Here is a 21,571-nt window from a genome sequence, read left to right as displayed (position 1 = left end):
GCTGGGGAACATCAAGGAACTTTCCTGGCTACTGAGGCGATGAAGCCCCGCAGGGGTCCCGCCACGCCGTGCCCGTGCCGTCAAGGCGCTCCTTTTTCCCGTAGGAAGCGGTCGGAAAATCCGCCCTTCCCCCAAACGAAAAAGGGCAAATACTTGTGTCTCGGCCAGCTCCACAAATGCTCAGATACCGCCTTTTTGCCAGGAATTATTCGCGTTGTTCTACCAATGCGAGCCGCCGGGCTCCCCCGCAGGAGTAGACTGGCTCCCGGGAAGCCTGCGGGGCAGGGAAGGGAAAGCTGTCGCTGCCCCTGAACAACACATAAAACACTCGGGCTACTCTGGCCATTGGAACTTCACTTTGATTTCACGCATTTCCCCTAGGCGCCAAGCTGCAAGGTTTATCGCAATGCAAGTGACACTGGCAGCAAGGCAAGGTAATAAGATAATTCACAACATCACCCTGAGAAAATTCAGCTGGCACTGGGTGGGACGGGCCAATATTTCACTAATACAACAGGTCTGGTGGCTGGATGTAACAATGTATTTCTAAACAATCCAAAGATTTGGGAGACGATGTTAATAGAAACAGTACCAACATCAACATTTTAAGTAGTTAAAAAGTAACTATATTTTCTGTTGAATAGCCTCAAAGCTTCCAGGCTTGAAAAAAAACAAAGGGGAGGAAGAAGGAAAAATAAATACACATCGAGCATGATAACACAAGATCTGCAGAACATTAGTAGAAAGACTACTAAGTCACCATTTTCCCAATGTTAAACATAACCCTGTCTTGCAAGTACCGTATTATAATAAGCATATCCAACAAAACCAGGATTGAGTGAAAAGTATGCTTTTTACAAACAACAAATGCACCAGCACAACAGTTGGTATAGTTTCTGGTAGGAGAAGTTCAAAGTTCTGTTACACGCTTTGTACAATTCTAGGTTTTTTGGAGTAAAAAGTCCCTTCATGCTAAACTACTTATGTCCATGGGCTGCACATTCTTAAGGCAGATATGTACATCAACTTGCAGAAACCACTAGGAAAAGAAAGCAGGAGAGGAAAAAATAATGATATACTGGTAGCTGAGGTTAACTCTTTCCTGTAGATTTAAGAATTTTGTGGAGTATTTTTTATTGCATTTTAACAATTGTACCACAGTCTAAATGCTGGGTGATAGAGCACCTAACAAGAAAAACAGGATTCATTGCTACTGGTGTTGTACATCATTTCAGATTACGTCACAAGTTGGTATTGATTTTAAAGTTATCCCGAGTTAGGAGCTCAGCCTGATCTTCCCACTAAATGCATATACATCCATGGAATAGAGAGGAGCAGCAGAACCTCACCACCAATGAAAATTAGACCCCCGGTATTTAACCCTGAGCACCTGAACTTTACAGGATGTACAATGACACTACTTTCAAAACCCAAATTCTCCTGTTACCTGCCTGCTTTACAAAATAGCCCTAAAGACTGGTTAAAATGTAAAGTACTTCACAAAATACATTACAGTAGCAGTTACTAGCAATTATTATCTATGTGGGTAAAGTCCTTACTAATTGAGGCTTTGACTATCAGCTCCACAAAGACACCCACTCTTGTTTCTTGCTGATGTGCCATAATGCTTCAGGCAAATAACTGATTCTTTGTTTGCCACCAGTTATAGTAGTTACAACAATGCTCTTTTTTTGGTATGAGACGTTGTTATTTTCTCGTTAGGGAGAGAGTGATTTTTCCAACACAGTCCTGTTGACTCTTGGCAGCCACTGAAGAACCAGAACCTCTCAGCTGTTACATTTTACTGTATTCTCCAGAGCACCAAGCAAAAAACAACAGCAACAAAAAACCAAAACAAACAAAAAACCCAACCAAACAAACAAAAAAAAACCACCCCAAAAAAGGCAAAAACCCCCAACCAACCAACCAAAAAAAATCATCATTCCAGCTACGTACTTGAGTACATAAACTTGCAGTACTTGTTCTGTGACTTTCCTTACCAGATTAGCTTTTACCCCTGCTCTTTTACACATCTACTTGTTTAAGTTATGTCTTATACATTATCGTAAAACTAAACTGATTTGTTAGGCCACTTCTTTGAGTGGATTTATAGAAAGCCTTATACTGTTAACAAGGGCATAATTATCAGAAAGATAAGCTTTTAAACCACTTGACAGACTGCATACAACTCACCTTACTTATTCTTTGAGCTCTGGCTTCAAGAGTTCTGAATATTCCCCAGTAACTTTGTTTTGCAAAGTACTGCAATTAAAAAACATGTGACTTTAACACCTTTCAACTTCTTGTTAACATAAGTAATCAGTTCGTTTTAAAAGAATCTTATCCTTTGAAAGTTTTCCTTTTTCCTTCTTTGAGGCATCTCCTTCACAAGAAATAACTTCCAAGTTCTAAATATTAACTATAAAGTTTCTTTATTACAGTATTTTGAATCTCAAATATAGTTTTCATTCTTAGATGATACTAAGTCATAAAAGATAAAAAGTTTAAAAATATAGATAAGTTTTAATACTTCTAAAAATAATTTTGACTCCTAAAGCAGTCCAAAAATACATGACTTCATGCTTTCAACAAATTGTCTATCAGTTTTGTAAATCTGGCCTTATTAAACCTTGCCAGAGAGCAACATTTTATGTTTATTCAGAAGGACTTGGTGATACCATGACCGATTTTAAACTAAAGTTCTCATAGTTGCATGAAAGATGGCATGAGTATAAAGGAAGTCATAGAAGTAGACCAGATGGCAGAAACTGTGTCCTTGTTAACATTTCTATGTATGAACTTCAAAAAAGAGCTTGAGTACAGAGAACAAAGTGCTAAGGATGTGGATATGCTCTATGCTGCATATGGCCCTACAGCTGCAGTTCTAAGAGAACAAATGGATATGTGTAGCCAGGTGAAACCTTTAAGTATCTCACAAATAGGTTGTACTAGGTAAGATTTTTGAAAGGATGGTAAACTCACCAGTTTGCTGTATGATTGTAATTATTTTTTCCCATTAGAAGTCTAAGGGACTTGAAGACAGAGAAGCGAGAAAATTGAATGGATAACTATTAATTTTACAACGGAGGAGCAAAACAGCAGCTCGTTATTTTCTTCAGTGAAGGAGACTGATTGCCATTTCTTCCCTGTTGAAGCTCCATGTTTAGAGGATGTACAGTTCCTAAACATGTCCTACCCCACAAAAGTGTAGGCTTTAAAAACCCATTGTACTCTTTGCCTAGAATGTACTGAAACATAAGAGAAAAAGCATGAAATAAATTGCCTTAATAAGTGTGCTAAATTCCAGGGTAAAGCTTGCTCTAGGAATGGCTAAAAGGGAGTGGTGCATTCCATGAGCAAGTATGGGCACATCAGGATCTGGTGAATTCAAGCCATAGTACTGCATGTTTACAAAAAAATGCCAAGGCATACACTGCACTACCAACACATATTTTTATTTTTTCCCTCAGCTTTTCCTGCTTTCTATAAACAGCAAGCACCCTCTAAAGCTACCATAGCATCAGCTAGAGGCAAGCACCCTCCTAGTCTTCCACTTCAATACAATCCTAGCCACCAAATTTGTATCACTTTCGAGCTCAGAGTTGCCCACCACGCCCTTGCTTAGTCCTGATTCAGATAAGCTCTTTTTATAGGCAAGAGACCCTTTCCTTTCAGGAAATTCTGGCTACGCATCTTTAGCAACCGGTTAACAAACCTGTGGGCAACATACCTATTCGAGCAATGCAGGAGCAGACAAAAACTTTACTACCCTCTATCAAGACCAACGAGCCGGTCACCAAGTCGAGCAGTGCCATGCCCGTGTTATCCCTGTAACCGTGTTATCCCTGAAACCAACCGAGCCGGGCAGGCCCGCCCTCACCGGGACTCACCGCTCCGCGCATGCGCAGCGCGCCCCAGCGGCGCCGCGCGCAGTTCCGGGTCAGGGCGGCCATGGAGGCCGGGCAGGGCCCGGGGCCCGGCGGTGACGCGGCCCAGGTAACCGCGCTGCTCGGCCGCGCTCTGCTGGGGACACCTCTCCGGGCTGGCGGTGTTCCTGCTGGGGTAACGCGGGGGGCTCGGGGCCAGGCTCGGGGTCGGAGAGCGGGGGTTCCTGTCAGCCGCTCGGCCGCCCCTGCCCTGAGCTCCTCGCAGGCACGGTGCCCTTGAGGCCTCAGGGGCCGGGCAGGGGGTCCCGGCAGGAGGTGAGGAGGTGTTCGTGTCTGAACATGAGCCAGCAGTGTGCCCAGGTGGCCAAGAAGGCCAGTGGCATCCTGGTTTGTGTCAGGAATAGTGCAGCTAGCAGGAGCAGGGCAGTGACCACCCCCGTGTACTCGGTTCTGGTGAGGCCGCACCTGGAGTGCTGTGTCCGGTTCTAAGCCCGTCACTTCTACGACATCGAGGTGTTGCAGCGTGTCGGGAGAAGGGCAGTGAAGCTGGTGAGGGTCTGGAGCAGAACTCCTGTGAGAAGCGGCTGAGCGAGCTGGGGTTGTTTAGGCTGGAGAAAAGGAGGCTCAGGGGAGATCTTATCACTCCTATAACAAAAGAGGTTGTAGCAAAGTGGGGCTTGGCCACTTCTCCCAGGCAGCTAGTGACAGGACAAGAGGAAATGGCATCAAGCTGTGTCAGGAGAGGTTTAGGTTGGACATCAAGAAGAATTTCTTCACAGAAAGGGTTATTGGACATTGGAATGGGCTGCCCAGGGAGGTGGCTGAGTCACCATCCCTGGAGGTGTTTAAGGAAGGACTGGACCTGGCACTTGGTGCCATGGTGGGATTGACATGCTGGTGTTCAGTCTTAGGTTGAACTCAGTGATCTCAGAGGTCTTTTCCAACCTAATTGACCTGTGATTCTGTGTTCCCCCGGTGCCATCGGCCTTCTCACAGTTCTCCCGGCTAGCTGGTGGTCTGGAAGCATGCCTGGCTGCACGGCTCTCATGGTGGGAGAGGGTCACACACCTCCAGCACAAACCTTTCACATGCTGGGGAAACAGCTGGTCGGCTCTCACTGAATACATATGTAGGATCCAACAACATGTGTTATGTCACTGAAACCCTGAGAAGTACTTAAAGAAGGCACTTCCTGACCTATCAGATTTCATCTGTTTGGAAGGCTGGTTGCAGGGACCAACACAGGCTTTTCTGGAGAAAAAGGAGTGAGTTGAGTTGGGATCTGACTATGCACAAAGTATTTTCTGCTCTCTCATATGGTTTGTAGAAGCGCTGATTTTTTTAATGATATATTTTGTGGGACATTTATGGTCAAAAGCCAACAGTTTCTTAAGTATAGAAAGTGGGTGAAACTACAGAAACTACAAGGTGTGAAAATTAGACATTAAGTTTTTTTGATTGAAAAATCCCCCCAAACCGTTCCTTTACTCATTCTTTTCTAATTTATTTCTTTAATGAAAGAGGGAAGTACCTAAGCCTTATGTGCCAACAGAGGAGGAAAGAAGACTCCTCAAGGAATGTGCTGAAGAGAGTGCCCGGTATAGAGGTAAGTTCAGTTTTCTGGCAAACTTGTTTGCTTTTCTTCTACCCTTACCTCTTGCTGTTATCTGAGGCAGTAAGGAAGGCCTGGGTCAATATATCACAACGGTCCATTAACAAGCTTCATATGGTCTAAAACTGCATCCCAGTAAATGCTGATCCATGTAGTGTTTACCTTTATTAAGAGTTTGCAGGCCAGAGTTTTGTGAAAGGTGCAACATAATTTCTAAGTTTTATTCTTGACAACAAGATCTCTTCATATTTTAAGTTAAAGTGCTTATTGAAAGTCTGAAAATAGATCTAATTAATGAATCTCTTGTTTGTTTACGTTTCTGATTTTTTTTGTTATTTCTACTTTTTTATTTTCAATTTTTATTGTTATTTTTAGCATGCAAGCATAAAACAGTTTAACTTCTAACCATTGCTTTCCATCTTTATGAAGAGTTGTGAAGTGAACAACAAGTAGTCACTCAGCTCAACTTTTGGAGAAAATTTCTCTGTCTCTGAAAAGCTGACATTTGGGCATAATTTCTGTTGTCCGTGGCATACTTGGTTTTTGTACTCTTGGTCACACGGTTTGAACAAGCCTTCTGATGTGATTGTTACCTGCTGGTTTATTGACACTAGTAGACTACTCCTGATAGGTGGCTTGACAGAAACCAGGACAGGTGAAGAATTTAGCAGCTGATTTGCTAAATTTAGCACACTGGGGCTCTGATTTCTCCTGGAAGTCAGTACTTTCAGAGGCAGCTTCTATGGCACTGTGATTTTGAATTAATGAATCAGATATATGCTTTGTCCTTCTCCATTGTTTTGGCATTCTCCTCTTCCACTTTTGTCCAAATACTTGGAAACCTTCAGCATGTTTGCTAAAATGTAGCCATTTTCTGTATATTTTTGTAAGTGAAAAGAGCCACGTCCATTAGTGGAATGATCACGATTGGTTATGGCTTATTGATAATCTCTCTTCTGGAAGACAAAGAGGAGAGGGAGCTGTTTGCTGTTCCTGAGGTGTTCAGCTGCTTGGCAATGTAACTGATTGCCCTGTGAGTCTTTGCACAGTCACTGGGAAACAACATGAAGGTCCTGTTGAGAAGCCCTAACTTAGTTTCTTGAGTCGTTCCTCTTTAGGGAGTTAGAACAGTAACTGAGAATTTTTGGAGGGGGTGGGAGGGAGGGAGTGTGTACTGTGCTGTTATCTCACTGGGCTAGCTTGAAGCCCATCACTATTTTGTAGGTCTCCTGTCTTTGTTTCTGTAGATTGTTGTATTGGCTATATTAAATACCTATTGCTTGAACTTCCCTTTGCAAGAGGTATGAGCTGTCTATGTGACTGCCTTGAAATCCTCACTTTGTAGTGTATCGGTTTTTGTTATTCACTGATGTTACTATAAATTTGTGTATTTTCAGTTTGTTTATTCAAATTTCAAGCTGTAGCAAATTTTTACCCATTCTTACAAACCCTCTGTGTTTTGGCATAGTTTCTATTGGCAGATTCTGTTGGCAATCATTTCATACTCCAGTCTAATACATATATATATGTAATATATATATGTAGTAATGCTATACTGGAGTAACTAAATTTTAATCACAATATCATATGATATAAACTGTTGAAAATTCACACTACAATCTACAACTTTATCCTTTGCACTTTTAATCTTGCTAACAAAAATCATATTGATACAACTTTTTCCACATAAAACCATTTTGATTAGGGTACATTATATTCCTGTCCTTATTTGCTATTGATATTTTCTGCCTTCCATTATTTTCCCTAGGTTTATTTTGTTCCTGAAGCAGAAAATTACTCCTTGTCCATAGCAGTAAAAAGCATTAATATTTTTTAATTTATAAAGCTTGTTTTGTTGGTTTTTTTCCCTTACAGTTGAGTATTCATATTAATTTTTATTTATAATAAATTTTCATTTAGCTATTATTCTTTTAATTTCCAGTTACCATTCCAGGTCACTTATATGCTCACATACTAGTGGCTGTTTCCAAGTGTTTAACCTGTCTTTGGTGTCCGGAATATTTGTTTTGGGCCTATAAATCATTTCAGACTTATAAGAGTTAGGCTGAAGTACTCTGTAATAAACTCTTTTGAATATATTTTTCTTAACACACCCTCCCTCCCCTTGTTTGTTTTTTAAATTTACAGTTCAGCTTCAAATCTGTACTGTCATTCTATATCTCAGAAAATCTAGAACCCTAAATTTTGGAAAAATCTAGGTCTGGAATCTCTAAAAGCATGAGATTTTTAATCTCTAATAGATTGGAAGATTTTATTTTCTGTTTTTGAAGTGTTGCTCTAATCTTGCCTTAAGCCAAAGAGTCAATACTTTTTCTTAAAAGTGACATCCAGTCACATTTACCCTGAAATGCTGGTTGGACTCCTTGCCTAGTTTAGACTTTCAGAATTTATGAGGGAATAAACTGTTTATTTGCAAAGTATATTTTAATACTGTGACAAATATCATTTATCTTCAGGTATGAACTTAATTAGCAAAATGCGTGCATCAAAATACTATAAACATCTAGTGCTGTTGCCAAAATTTCTCTCCTAGGTAACTTCTACAGCCTTTTTGTAACTTCTACATTTTCAGACTTGCATAAAATTAAATTTCATTATGGCATATCTAAATCTTTTATGTAGTTAACTTTAGTCTTCTGTCATGTTTGTTATTTCGTTGTTCCTGTATCTTGTGTAGGGGTAGTGATCTTTATGAATAGTTGCAAAATTAATTTTCATGATATAATAATTATCATTCTTGAAATAAGCATTCCTTTTGTTTCTTGCGATCTGCAAATGCTTCTTGCCACCTAAAGTCTTTCAATATGATAAAATTGACATAAACTGTTAAGCTGATTGTGATAGGCAGTGATGGTCTTCAATGTTTGTTGTCTTCTCTGCATTCCTGGCCCTAACCCCAAGTTGTATAGTTTGACCCATAAGCTACAGAAAAAGCTGCCCTGTTTGCTGGTGAATAAAACATGTTACTTAATTTTAATCAATTTGATTTATAGCTCTATAAGAGTTAAACTTTTTCCAAAGTTCTTATGTTAAAACAATGTCAAGACTTTCGGTTATCAAAAAATTTTAGGGGCACTGGCCTCTATGCCTTCTGTCCTGAAGAACTGCGTATGCCTCTCTAGAGTTCTGCATGTTGATGCTATAGTAGTTGTAGCTAGACCTGGAGTCTTGTCTGTAGAGCTTTATCCCATCTGACATTGGCTTTCGTATTTTAGGAAGTATGAAGTCTAATGCTGACAGGATGACTCATTAACCAGTACCAGATAATTTGTAGTAGGTCTTAAAAACTGGAGTTGAGAATGTTTGATAATTTATATACAATTTGTTAATTATATATATCCTTATATTCTTATACAAATGAGCTTAGTAAGTAGGCATAGCAACTGTCATTTTATCGTGTATTTTGTTAAATGTGACTGAAAATACTGAAAATCGTATTTTAAACAACTTCTTTTCTTCTTCACAGCTTTTCCTTTGGCTGCAGTAAGCATGCTTGGTACTAGTTTCTTAATTAGAAAAGGTAAAGTGTAAAAATACTTTGGTTTTGTTTGGATTTGCTCAGGTAAAATATATTTTTGCTGTTAGTGAAGTTACTATGATAATATAATGTCTAATCTACTTGTAACTAAAAGAAGTTCAGAATGTGCAGCTACATGATTTGAAGTTCCTCAAACTAAAGAAGGAGCTGAACTTAAAATGAAGATCATGTGCATTTTATGCTGTGTGACAAATGCATTATCTCACTGATTATGAAACAATATGTTCTACAGTGTGTAATAACACTATGATTAAATATGATTAAAGGGATAATTCTTAGATTTGTTACTTTTATGGGGAATTCAGATGTTAGGGGGGTTTTATTTTTCTTTAAATGTAAAAGAGTAACCTGCTACCTACAAACATAGCTACAGAGTAACTTACACACATAACTACGGTTGAAGTTTTTCAGCTTAATTCTTAATTCTGATTGCTAATTACTTTCATTCTCATTTTCAGGTGTTCTAAGAGATAGCTCAAGATTTGGCTCTTTTATGAAAGTTGCATGTAAGTAAAAGCTACATATAAATTCAGCTTGTATTCGTGCCCTATATTCTGAAGTGTTACATAGCTGTAATTCCCATGAGACCAGCTGGCTGATTACTGTGACTGCATTCTAGTAGAATCATAGAATATCTCAATTTGTTAGGGGCCCATAAGGACCATAGAGTCCCAACTCCTTGCTCCTCACAGGTCTACCTAAAACTAAACCATCTGACTAAGAGTGTTGTCTAGATGCTCCTTGAACTCTTGGCAGGCTTGGTGCTGTGACCACTTCCCCAGGGAGCCTGTTCCAGTGACTGACAACCCTCTCAGTGAAGAACCTTTTCCTAATGGCCAGTCTGAACTTCCCCTGATGCAGCCTCATACCTATCACTGGTCACCAGACAGAGATCAGCACCTCCCCTTCCACTGCCTATCTTGAGGAAGTTGTAGATGTAGACTGTGATGAGGTCACCCCTCGTTCTTCTCTTCTCCAAGCTGAACAAACCAAATGAACTCAACTGCTCCTTGTAAGTCTGGTCCTTGAGATCTTTCACCATCCTTGTCACCCTCCTCTGGACATCTGCCTGATGCCCCTCTGGACATGGTTGGCCCTCCTGGCTGCCAAGGCACTGGTGACTCACTCAACTTTCCCTCAACCCAAAACCCAGTACTCTTTCCGCAAGGCTGCTTTCCAGAAGTGGGCCCGTGGGAACCTCATGAGATTCAGCAAGTCCAAGTGCAAAGTACTGCACCTGGGTCAGGGCAATCTCAGATGTGAGTACACACTGGGAGAAGAAGCCATTGAGAGCAGCCCTGCAGAGAAGGACTTGGGGGTTCTCATATATGAAAATCTGGACGTAAGCCAACGGTGTGTGCTCACAGCCCAGAAGGCCAATGGCATCGTAGGCTGCATCAAAAGAGGAGGGACCAGCAAGTGGAGGGAGGTGATTCCCCTCCTGTTCTGTGCTCTGGGGAGACCTGGAGTGCTGCATCCAGGTCTGAGGTCCTCAGCACAAGAAAGAGATGAAGTTTTTAGAGTGGGTCCAGAGGAGGCCATGAAGGTGACCAGAGGGCTGGAACAGCTATGAGGACAGGCTGAGAGAGCTGAGGAAAAGGGAAGGCTTCAGGGAGATCTCATTGAGGCCTTCCAGTACCAGGCTTATAAAAAAGAGGGACAGTGACATTTTACATGGACAGACAGTGATAGGACAATGGCCAGTGATTTTAAACTAAAAGAGGAGGGATTTAGATTAGATGTTAGGAATAAATTCTTTACTGAGGGTAGTCAGGCACTGGACAGGTTGCTCAGAGAAGTTGTGGATGCTGCATCGCTGGAAGTGTTGAAGGCCAGGTTGGATGGGGCCCTGAGCAACCTGGTCTAGTGAAGGGCATTCCTGCTCATGGCAGCAGGGTTGGAAGTGAATGATCTTTAAGGTCCCTTTGCAACCCAAGCCATTTTATGATTCCATGATTTATTCACTGTCTTTGAATTTGTGCTGTACCTTTTGTACAACTTTTGTTTATAAGCTTTGTATAAAATTGCTTGATAAATGTAGTGTAATCATATAAGATAAAAACATTGTAAATAGATACTGTACAAGCTTACTTTAAATTACATTGCCAGAATACACCCACCCCTCCCTTCCTAATTTGAAGGTCTTTTTTCTTGTATCTCACATGTCCCATTCAAGCTATTTTAATTACTTTTTTTTTCCTGGACATTATGTATGTACAATTGTAGGAAAACAGCAATTTCATGTGAATGATTTTTGGATTAAGTATAATCAAAAATAAATTAATAAATTAACGTTTTCAATGTAATAGAGGACAGTAAAACAGGAAGTTGCCATCTTGCCAATCTGCTCAGATATAGCCAGTTTACTTCACTGGGAAGAGGGTAAACCCCATGATTTGTGGTGAAGGAAGTTTTGTTTAAGCAGATAAATGAATGTGAGAGACTAGACCTCCCAGTTGTTTATGCTAAAGTCTGCTTACTTTCTCTGAACACCAAACAATGGTATAACACAAACATTTCTAATAAATAAAAGAGTTGCAACTTCCCCGATCACTCCTACACATTTCTTGTTAAGGGCCACAGTCCCCCTATTTAACAGAACTAATTTTTTGAAATAGGGGAAAAAATGAGGTGCAGCTGGACTAGCCAGGATGTTCTGCCTATAGGAATTACTATACTTCCCTCAGTAGTCTTCTAGGCACTCTGCCAATTTACTGAAAGTTCTAATTAGTCAAGGCTGATATACTACATTGACAACATCCCTTCAACATAGCACAGAGCTATTGGTCCTCTCTCTGTCTTTGACAAAAAAGGGGAAGATTCATATGTACTTCATGTTAGTCTGCTCTGCGACCTGGCCTGTCGTATCCTTCTCTAATCAGCTTCTCTAAGATCTTGTCACAGTGAATGCAGAAGAAGCAGAGAACAACAATATCTGATTTACTGTGCTAACTTCAAAAATAGGATCATCTGGCTATTAGTTCTGTAATAAGAGGAACCAAATATTTTAGCCAATAATTACTTTGAGTGAAAGATCTTCCAGAGGGATGCTTCCACTTTTCTTGACTGGAAGGCCTCAAGAAAAGGAGACTTTCTCTTTGTCATTTATGCAAAAGATTAATCACCTTTTCTGCTTAGCTCTATATTGCTAAATATTTAGTATGAATTCTTCTTAAGCTGATTTAGGGGCTTGTAATTTCTCTCTTTGCACATATTTGTAGTATTTGAGGTGTCTTTTTTTTGTTTATCTGCTAAACAGCTAAACCCTTGCATTTCTCTTTTGTAAACTTCACTCACAGTTGTGGCTGTTTTTCTCTTTTCCCTTGGAAAAAGATTTTTAATCTCCTCTTGAAAATACAGACATTAGAACAGGAATCACAATTTCAGTACCAGTACAGCAGGCTAGGGTAAAATCCCCTTTTCTATTGATTCCCAGGTAATGTAATCTACAGTGTGAGAATCACAGATGATTAATGTTACTGGTAATTAACTGTGTCTTGACTTAAAGGTGATTGAGACTCTTTAGTCTTTATATGTAGGAAATACTCATTGCATATGAAAGAAGGTCTAGTCATTTTCTCCTACAAAATCAAGAAAACTGTTAATTGCCATAGAATCCTTCATAGTCCATTTGACCCACTCATAAAACTTGAAGGAGCCAGCTGATGCAAATCATAAGTTTTAAGCCCAGAAATTACTGTCTTGATAATTTAGTCTTATGTCTGTGCAGCAGATGGAGATAGCTCAAGCACTAAATTGAAAGTGTTTGCCTGGTGATTGCAAGAGTTCAGCTAATTCAGTTGTTTGCCCTCTGGCAGCCAAACTGTAGAATACTCTTCAGAAGATGCTGGGCCTAAATGCTAAGCTTATTTAGACCTCTGTTCATACTAGTGAAAGCCTTTGCAAGATCTGACTGTTCTACTGGATTAAATTAGCAGAATTTACTACCTTTATTTATTCCTAACTGTTTTATCATCTTTGATAGTTAATTGTGACTTCTGGATCTTAGGAAAAAGTGATGCAATTATTTTTCTTTTTTTGTCACCTTTCATCAAGTACTAGCTGAAATCCTCTGATGTTCATGCCATGTCTAAATCATTGCTTTCTGTCTCTCTTCAGCTGTTGCATTTGGTTTTAGTACCCTTTGTCTGCAGAAGAAGCAGAGATGATTACTGCATGTTTTTGGTTCAGATCTAAACTGTTGAGGGTTTTTTTCTTTCGTTCAAGATACTATATAATTTATTTGATATCATTATTTTTAAATTATGATGAATATTATGATATGGCATATAAATCCATCTTTTTTTCTTTTTAAAAAGTTGCTGGAATGTGTGGATACCTGGCTGGAAAGATATCCTACTTGCCAATCTGTAGTGAGAAATTTAAGAAACTGAAGGATTCTCCGATAGGAGATGTTCTGCGACAAGCTCAGAGACATAGTTCACCTAAGTAAGAATTTAATTCTCTTTTAAATTTAAAACTTATTCTTGAATAGGGCGTTTTAAACATTAACAGATCAAGACTAGATTTGCAGCTTTCAAAGACTTCTGGAGCTGCACCTTCCCTCATTCCCCATTATCCCAGATCTACCACTTTCAGGAAACTGTGTCTGTATCAGTTGGCAAGCTATAAAACATGCATTTTGAGCTCTCTGCATACAACCAATCATTTTGAGGAGTAGAAAAATGAACATTTTACTTAGCACACTATATTCCTTGTAAATTAAGAGTTTTTCCCATGTGGAATTTACTCACAGTAGTGTGACAGCACAAGTTGCCTCCTTAGTTCAGAAGTAAACTAAGTTAACTGAAATAAAATAGTGTTACGTTCTGGCAGTTTTTCCCATAGTTCAGTTGGATTAAAATAGGAAAAGGATGGAAATGATTTCAGTGTTTATCAAAGGAAAGAACTCAGTAAACAATATCAGTGCAGGAAGAAGCATGGTGGTCAAACCTTCTGCTGTTTGTTTAAATCCTTTACATCTGTAACAGCATTATGCTGTACATATGAGAAACTCATCAGGTTCTTAAAACTATTTCCTGTTTTCTTCCAGAATGTTTTCTACCTCAACTGGTTTTTAATTGCAAGCTGCTTTCAGAATATCTCAATTAAACCCTTGATTCAAAACTGGGAGAATAGTGTTTGGATAGTGAGTAGTGGTCCTCCTATGTATGTGCTAAGATTTGTTAAATGTTTATAAAGGATTTGATTAAATTCTTAAAAACTTTTTAAATTCACATTTATGACAGTTTTTATTTTGTCTGCAAGGTTTACCTTTATTCTGAAATACTTATGGTTTTATGACCCCAAACATAATTTTAGGAATTACCTCTTCATATGTTTACTGTATAGAATCGGCTGAATTGGAACTGGACTTGTTCCCTCACCCCCCTCCAGTTCCTAATATGAAATTGTCATGATTATTAACTGTGTTTACTCTATGTGAGAACTTGTTTAAGTGCCATCTGCTGCACCAATAAGTCCCTTCAACCTTAAACGGCCCATGCCATTTTATTTCCTAAGTAATAAATTCCTTTTTCTTGGTTGAATGATTAATTCAAATTCATGCCAATTGCATTATTATCCTTACACGCTACCCTTATAAAGTAGCAACAGAAATCATTACACTTTCATGGTCATTATATATTACTAATTAATATATTTTGGTAATTTGATTTGCAGCTAAAAATTGGTAGGGAGTTAAAAGATTAGGTAGGTTTTTAAACCTGTCTTTTCATATATTTTAGAAACATAATTGAGGCAATAAAATGGCTTAGCTCCTTATGGTTATTGTGAGAATAAAACAAACACTAATTGCAAATGTTTTTCACAGGAAGCTAAGCAGAAATTAAAAGATAAATAAATACTCCAGAGATGTTCTAGTGGCACCAAGTGGTGGCATTCTTGATAGAGGGACATGGTGTGTACTGGTTGCAGGGCCATACCATGAGTATAGCAAATGCTTTAAAATATCTGCCACCAGTTTCCAGACTATTCTTTATATGATTTTACCTTTCTCTCCCAAGAGCAAATTCATTAGTGTTTCTGCAGAATTCAGCATCTTCATAAACTTTCATAATGTAATTTCCCCAAGATAGCTGTTCATTCTCCTTCTGTTTGATACTGATCAATTACAGCAGCTTCTAGTGATGACAAGTTTTAAATTGCAAATTCTTCCTAAAAGGCCTTTAACTCTAGTTCATACTAGCACTAATTACATGGGCACACCCTGTACTATTTGTGTCTGATAAGGGTTTTTTGTCTGAAGATTCCTTGGGAGAAGGGATTGTCATTTTAGTCTTGTAAAGTGCAACATGCTTAATCTCTTTTCTCTCCTGTTCTGGAGATTTTCAGGTATGAGTTAAGATTGTGTGAGGAAGGGAAGAGTGCTGGGGAAGGAACTGTAGAGATCTTTGCAATGTAAAGGAAAACACCCAAAACATCCCAAACTTTTTTTAAGATGATGATTCAGTTGGAAACTAAACCATTTAAAATAAAAGAATATTTTCTTGAACTGCATGTATTGTTACTCTTCTAGTTCTGTTTTTAACCTTAGTATTTTTGTATTTAATATTTAATTGTATTCTTTTCCAGCCGTTCCAGTCGGAAATCTGAATTTTCAGACTTACCTCCTCAGTCATTTACTGAATCTTCTTCTCCAAGACCTGGATTTGCACCTTCTTCTAGCTATTCAGATGATTACAGCTCAACAGATAGAGGCCTCTCAAGTTACGAACCTATTCCATTCAGTGCTTCCCTGAATGAATCTTCACCTACAGGAATTACTGATTACACTGTTGAAGGTGAGTTTTGTGTTAATGCTTAGCAGTTTGTACTACAAAGATTCTTGCCTTTCTTATAGGTACTGCTTTTACTAAACTATGTATTTTCATACATGCATGGTACAGTACAGTGGTTTTGAGTGAAAGATCCTGAAGTTACCAGAATTGTTTTTTACACAGAAGAGAACTGTAAGTATTATTTTGTGTAACTGTAAAATAAATTCAGGGTTTTTTTCATGTTTTGTAGCTCTAATGGCAAGTAAAGATCTTGAATTAGCGTACAAGGTGTAATCTGTTGTGGAACTAACCCTGCAAAAAACTCAGCCTGACTGGAAGTTTTTTTTGATTGAAAGAGGGGCGAATGCACCATCCTTTGTACTGAATAAACCACAGCCTACCAATTCCTGTTGGCCCTTCTGAGGTGACTGCAGTTCCACCAGCTGTAGCGCTGTAACTGGATACTGCTGTAACTCTGTGACATTAAACTATTTTTTTTTTTATTTTTTATAACGTGATAACATTTAAGTCTCCTGGGAATTGAATGGATATTGTGTTCTATCTGGCAACAGTCTGATTTTCTCACAGAGAACTAAAATGGTTTTCAAGTACCATACTGTACAGCTGTTCCCTTCCTTCCAGTATGAACTGTGGTCAGCTGTTGTAGGGGAAATGCAGGATTCTCAATTCAGGTGTCTCTGGTACACAATGGAGGAAGTTACTGTCAAATGCAGACTTTTTTACTTTGGTTTGGATTTTGTCAACTTTATCAAAAATGTTTTATTTCACAAAAAAAGCACCTTTGTGCCCTTGATTATAATTATATGAAAGTATCAGATGTAAATGTGTTGAGGAAATTGTAATTGCACTTCATAAAAAATATCAATATTTGGTAAAAACCTTAATTATAGAACCAAGATTCTGCATTATAAATGTAGATAAAAGGGTAAAAAGTTTATCAGGTGACAGATGATGATTACTAATTCTTTGAAAGCAGAATTTAAAGCCTTAATGCAAACCCTCAAGCTTCACTCAGATTTCTTTTCAGAAATCATATACATATCAAATTTCTGATTATAATAAATTTTACATAAAGTGACCTGAACTATTTTGTCTGTCAACTACCACATGGATGTTAGAATTTCCATTGGATAAAATTAAGAAAATGAACTAACTCCAGTCTTTCAAAGCAGTTTGACAAAATTAAAAGGATAAAAGGAGCGGATTAACTAAAGACCATATACGTTCTCTGTTGTATTTAGAATTGCAGCTTCTTTTAATTTGGGATTGACCAGTAAAGAACTGGCATTCTGAACACATTGTAGCCAAATTTTGGTATGCTATGCCATATTTGGTATATTTATAAGTTTGTCTTCTTTTCAGAACCTGCTCCAATTCCAGAAGAAACTCGTAAGAAAAAAGGCATCACATATGAGGAATTAAGGAATAAACACAGAGAGACATATGACATAATGCAACCACCAAAGGCAGAAACTCCAAACAAATTTTCACAAGAAAAACCAGCTAAGGAAGGTAATATACTGATTTACAGAAATACTTAGTAAAGTCAAATATTTGCCATAATGTTAAAAATGGTTGCAAATACAAGGCTTAATTCTGCATACAAGCAATTTATCTTTACAGTATCTTTGGGTATCTCATATGTGGTCTGTAGTTTGTTATTTCAAAGTAATTATTTTTTTCAAAAATCCTGAACATCCAATAGCAAATTATAATTCTTATTCTCTAAACATATTGCTTGGTTCCAGACTGAAAAGCTCATAACTTTTGCTTGATTGAGTATATCAAGTGACCTCTTTTAACAAAGAATTCTCTGAGCTCAGAGTTATACTGAAAAGTTTTAGCTATGGGAGGGGGGTGTGTTTTAGATAGCATTGTTCTCTCAAAATAGAGCACATGGTTGATGGTTTTGAAGGGGAGGGTATTTATTTTTATTAATTGTTTCATGTGGAATTAGTGGATTTCTATAGAGGCATTGTTTGTAGAGGTTCATTTTCTACATTAAAACCCAAAGGAAGGAAACAGTATTTGGCAGCAATATTGGGATTTGTTTTCACAGTGAAAAAGAAAACTTTACAGAGCAAAATAAGAATGCAATGTCCTGAAGAATAAGATGCCATTCAGAGAACTTTTTGACTCAGTCAATTTTTTGAAAAGGAGACACAAAAGCAATCCATAACTGCTTGCTCTAGAACTTTTTTGAATTTAATGTGGCATCTGTGAAAACAATTTTAGCAAGAGGAATGTTTTCCCATTTAACACACTGCTGGACTAGTCACCTTGAATTGTTTGGGTTTGTGTGCAGTGCACAGTCTTGGCAGCTATACTAAAACGACACTTGTAGAAACAGCTGTCATCTCCTCTTAGGCATAACGAGTGGTAGTAAGTACATGGGAGTGTATTAAAGCAAAAAGTTCTGAAGCAGTAATACTAAGCTTTGGAACAGTGTTGCTTAAGTGTCAGTCTATTTGATGTTGTGAATTACTTTCTCCAGATCATCTATCTTTGGACAGATCTGCAGTTTTGAATGAAAAATTATAAACAATTATTGTGTAATGATTTCAATCTGTTATTTCAAGGATAAAAGGCTTTTTCTCTTATCATGGGACTACGCCAAATGAGACATGAAAAAATTACTGAAGCTGTGGTTTTAGATTGCTTTTAAATTCCATCAGCTGACACTTTGTGCATTTACACAATGTTTTTTTTTTCAAGATACTTCTCCACAAATAGAAAGCCTAGAAATACCCCTTGAAAACAATACACAGAAATATTAAGCAGCATTCTGCAAACCTTGCCGTATTCTGTGGCAAATGTTGTGGCTGTGAAAGGAGAATGTAAATTTGTTATTTTATTTTTAGTTATTTGAGGTCTATAAAATGTTGATCAAATAATGCATTCTGTCTGTTATATTTCTGTGTTCTGTTTGAAGGCTGTACTCGGGCTTTGAGAATAAAACCACTCTCAGTAGTACATGAGATTTGTAAATAAACTTTTAAAACTATCTCTTTGTATTTTGAGGGAAAAAGAGTAAGGAGGAAATACAGAAATTCAGAAATGCTTTACTCGTGCAAGTACATTTAAATCTACACTTCAAACATTACACTGATATTGGGGGCTAAGATCCAATTCAGCTTCTTGTGTCACACTGGACATGTTACTTGCTGTGTGCCTGTTCATACTCTGAGTCACTACTGCTTGGCTCATCCTCTTATCTTTGGTCCCTAGCAAATAGGAGACAGTGATTTCTGCCCTCCCTTGCGAGGACAGAAGGGAAACCAAACCATGTTTAAACCAGCTTTAAGCAATCTCTAACTTCCATCTGCCAGGGCCTTCTCCCTTCATTGTAGCTGTACAAATACGTGCATGTTCATAGTGATCTAGACTGGCCCATTTTCCAGGGAATGAGTGCAGCCTGTTCAGCTGCCATAGTTAATAGAAATGGAAATCAAATTGTACTTACAGAGAGCTTCTCATTGTGCCTCACTGCAGTATCAGTCACTCCAAAGAGATTTGTCAGGGTATTATGATCTGTTTGCTGATAACTCAATGAGACAAGGGTCAGGCATTCTGCTCTATTCCATGGGTTCTGCTGCACATAGTTAGTAATAAACAGTGAGCTTAGTAATTAATTTGCAAGTAGATTTATAAAGGGTTGCCTGACTAGTGTCAGCATTCCTACTGGATCGTATAGATCCATCCTTAACCTTTTCAGTGATGGCAGTCAGTTATGGACTGCTTTGCAGATCACTTTCAAGAGAGCCAATTTTCACTTTCTGGTCAGTTATGGGTGACATATTTCTGGACAAAGCCGTTAGACCAGCACCCTGTTTTTTTACTCTCTGACTCACTCCTATGCTAAAGGAAGCTGCCAAATAATAATGGCTGAGTAGTTTCCTAGTAGGGATTACTGATTTCTTTTTTTTGTCTTTGAACATGTTTTTAACTATCCTGAATCCATCCAACTGTACATGTAACTAGATTATGTAGCCTCATTATTTATTGTAACATTCCTTGCCTGTTTCCTCCAATTGTCTTTGTTTCATCCACATGTTACATTTGTTTAAAAGTAATTACAAATTCTATAGAGTGGGAATTAGCACAGTAGGCCTTCTGATTGAATATTAATTCATTAAGGATTAATGATTAACAAACTCCTCTCCCCATTTATTCCAAAGTAGCTTTAATTAGATGTATGTTATGCTGTGAGTGACACTCCCCCTACTCACCATTTCAAATGATACTTCATCATACTTTTTGGCATTGTTTATATGATAAACTTTTGCAGTTAAACTGTCATATATGACTACTTTTTTTTTTTCTTTTCTTTAGTTAAAGTAAATAAATACGGAGATACCTGGGATGAGTAAGAGTCAAATGAAGAAATGAAGAAAATTACCTCCTGTCTGCTAACTTGAACTTCATCTAGATTAGTCACAAGTATCACCACCTATGGTGTGCTCTGCCAGGCACAGCTATTAATAAATGAGGAGAAAATCCTGACTTGCCAGAAGAATTTAAAAAAGTATTTATGCTTAATTTTTTTAATTTTGCATAAATGGCAAATGAGGCTATTGTGACATGTCATGACTACAAACCATTTCTGCTGTTGTTTAAGAATAAAAAGGGTAACTGAATGTATATGAATGTATAGCAAAAGGTAAAAATACATGTAAATAAATGCAATCACATGTATTGAGAAGGGAAGAATATCAGAGCCTTCTCAGATTTTCAAAACTTGCATTAAAAGTTACCTGTAGAACTCTCACTTTGTTTTGTGTGAAAGTGATATGCTGGAAACTTCAAATTGTTGTCATGCTTGGTTTGTCATGTCAGGAATAATACTGAACTGTTCAGGGGGAAGGGCCGAGGAGCTGAGGCAGACACAGAAGTAACTGTACTTAATTTTTTCGAAACTGTTTCATGGTGCCAGATGTATTTTTAGACCGATGCAGTGACTTGCCCACAATGGGTTTCTACAGGCACTCAGTTCCAAAGAAAATGGTTGAATGAAACTGCAGGTATTTAAACTAGCTACATTTAAGTGCAGAAGGCTGAACCTGACAAACTTTGGTAAAAGCTTGAACAATATTTTGACTTTTAATATCAGGCTCTATCTATTTAGCCTTATTTTTCAATTTGTGCATGTCATGACAAAACCCCCATGTTTGTGGAGAAAAGATCCCAATTAATGGAATATTGTGTTATAATGATCTGTAAGAAAAGAGTTACATTGGCAAAACTATGAAGAGTATTTCCTGCTGTTTGCATCACCTGCTCTGTCTCAACCAAAATGTTGCCCTCGCTTATGGATTCTCGTATGCTCACCTGTGCAGTTTCATCTCATAGCATTGTGTTTATTTCAGGCTTTTGGCTATAAGGGAGCAAAAACCATGAAGTTGATAGCATAAAAGCATTCCTGACATCCTTGTTGGAGCTGAAAAATAACTTGCCTACCAAGTTGAAAATTCTCAAAGACTTTATTGATTGAGTGGACTTGCAGAAGAATATCATAAATGAGAAGATAATGGGAGGGGGTACAGAGCTGTCAGCTGAAGTGAGGAGGAAAATGGGGAGAAGAGGAGGATGCTTAAAGAGCTAAATGCTACTTATAATAATCGAAACAGGGAGATTGCTTTCAGAAAAGCTGATCTTCTAAAAAAATGAATGTGCTAATCAGATGATGAAGTTGTATCAGAAATTTACCTTTTAG

At 38.1% G+C, this 21,571-nt stretch overlaps 1 protein-coding gene and 1 long non-coding RNA gene across 5 annotated transcripts; one reads left to right on the top strand and one right to left on the bottom strand.

The window, feature by feature from the left end:
* Nucleotides 1–603: 603 nt before the first annotated feature.
* Nucleotides 604–3,933, bottom strand: LOC135413805 (uncharacterized). 3 transcript variants are annotated; one of them, XR_010430386.1, is made up of 3 exons: nucleotides 2,983–3,933; nucleotides 2,194–2,262; nucleotides 604–1,039 (listed from the first exon to the last, which is right to left on the bottom strand). It is a non-coding gene; the product is annotated as an uncharacterized LOC135413805 (long non-coding RNA). The 3 variants fall into 3 exon arrangements; XR_010430387.1 differs by having other exon boundaries at nucleotides 3,731–3,933; XR_010430385.1 differs by having other exon boundaries at nucleotides 2,194–3,933.
* Nucleotides 3,897–20,626, top strand: OCIAD1 (OCIA domain containing 1). Of its 2 annotated transcripts, XM_064653982.1 has the most exons (9): nucleotides 3,897–3,996; nucleotides 5,409–5,493; nucleotides 8,987–9,040; nucleotides 9,517–9,564; nucleotides 13,378–13,507; nucleotides 15,653–15,861; nucleotides 17,221–17,370; nucleotides 18,880–18,928; nucleotides 20,191–20,626. In XM_064653982.1, the coding sequence occupies exons 1-9, from the start codon at nucleotides 3,901–3,903 to the stop codon at nucleotides 20,192–20,194; spliced, it is 825 nt and encodes a 274-aa protein (XP_064510052.1). In that variant the 5' UTR covers nucleotides 3,897–3,900; the 3' UTR covers nucleotides 20,195–20,626. The 2 variants fall into 2 exon arrangements, with proteins under 2 accessions (XP_064510052.1, XP_064510053.1); XM_064653983.1 differs by lacking the exon at nucleotides 18,880–18,928.
* The last annotated feature ends 945 nt before the right edge of the window (nucleotides 20,627–21,571 follow it).

Source organism: Pseudopipra pipra, chromosome 4 (assembly GCF_036250125.1).
Source record: "Pseudopipra pipra isolate bDixPip1 chromosome 4, bDixPip1.hap1, whole genome shotgun sequence".
Classification (NCBI taxonomy): domain Eukaryota; kingdom Metazoa; phylum Chordata; class Aves; order Passeriformes; family Pipridae; genus Pseudopipra; species Pseudopipra pipra.
The sequence above is the reverse complement of the archived record's forward strand: the minus strand, read 5'-3'. Positions and strand labels throughout refer to the sequence as shown.

What these genes read in the sequence shown, in the direction of transcription:
- OCIAD1 (XM_064653982.1), top strand. Translation starts at nt 3,901, where the DNA reads ATGCGCAGCGCGCCCCAGCGGCGCCGCGCGCAGTTCCGGGTCAGGGCG. An exon ending in TACTGATTACACTGTTGAAG is followed by an intron (nt 15,862 to 17,220) that starts GTGAGTTTTGTG and finishes TCTTCTTTTCAG; the next exon opens with AACCTGCTCCAATTCCAGAA. An exon ending in AGAAAAACCAGCTAAGGAAG is followed by an intron (nt 17,371 to 18,879) that starts GTAATATACTGA and finishes TTGTATTTTGAG; the next exon opens with GGAAAAAGAGTAAGGAGGAA.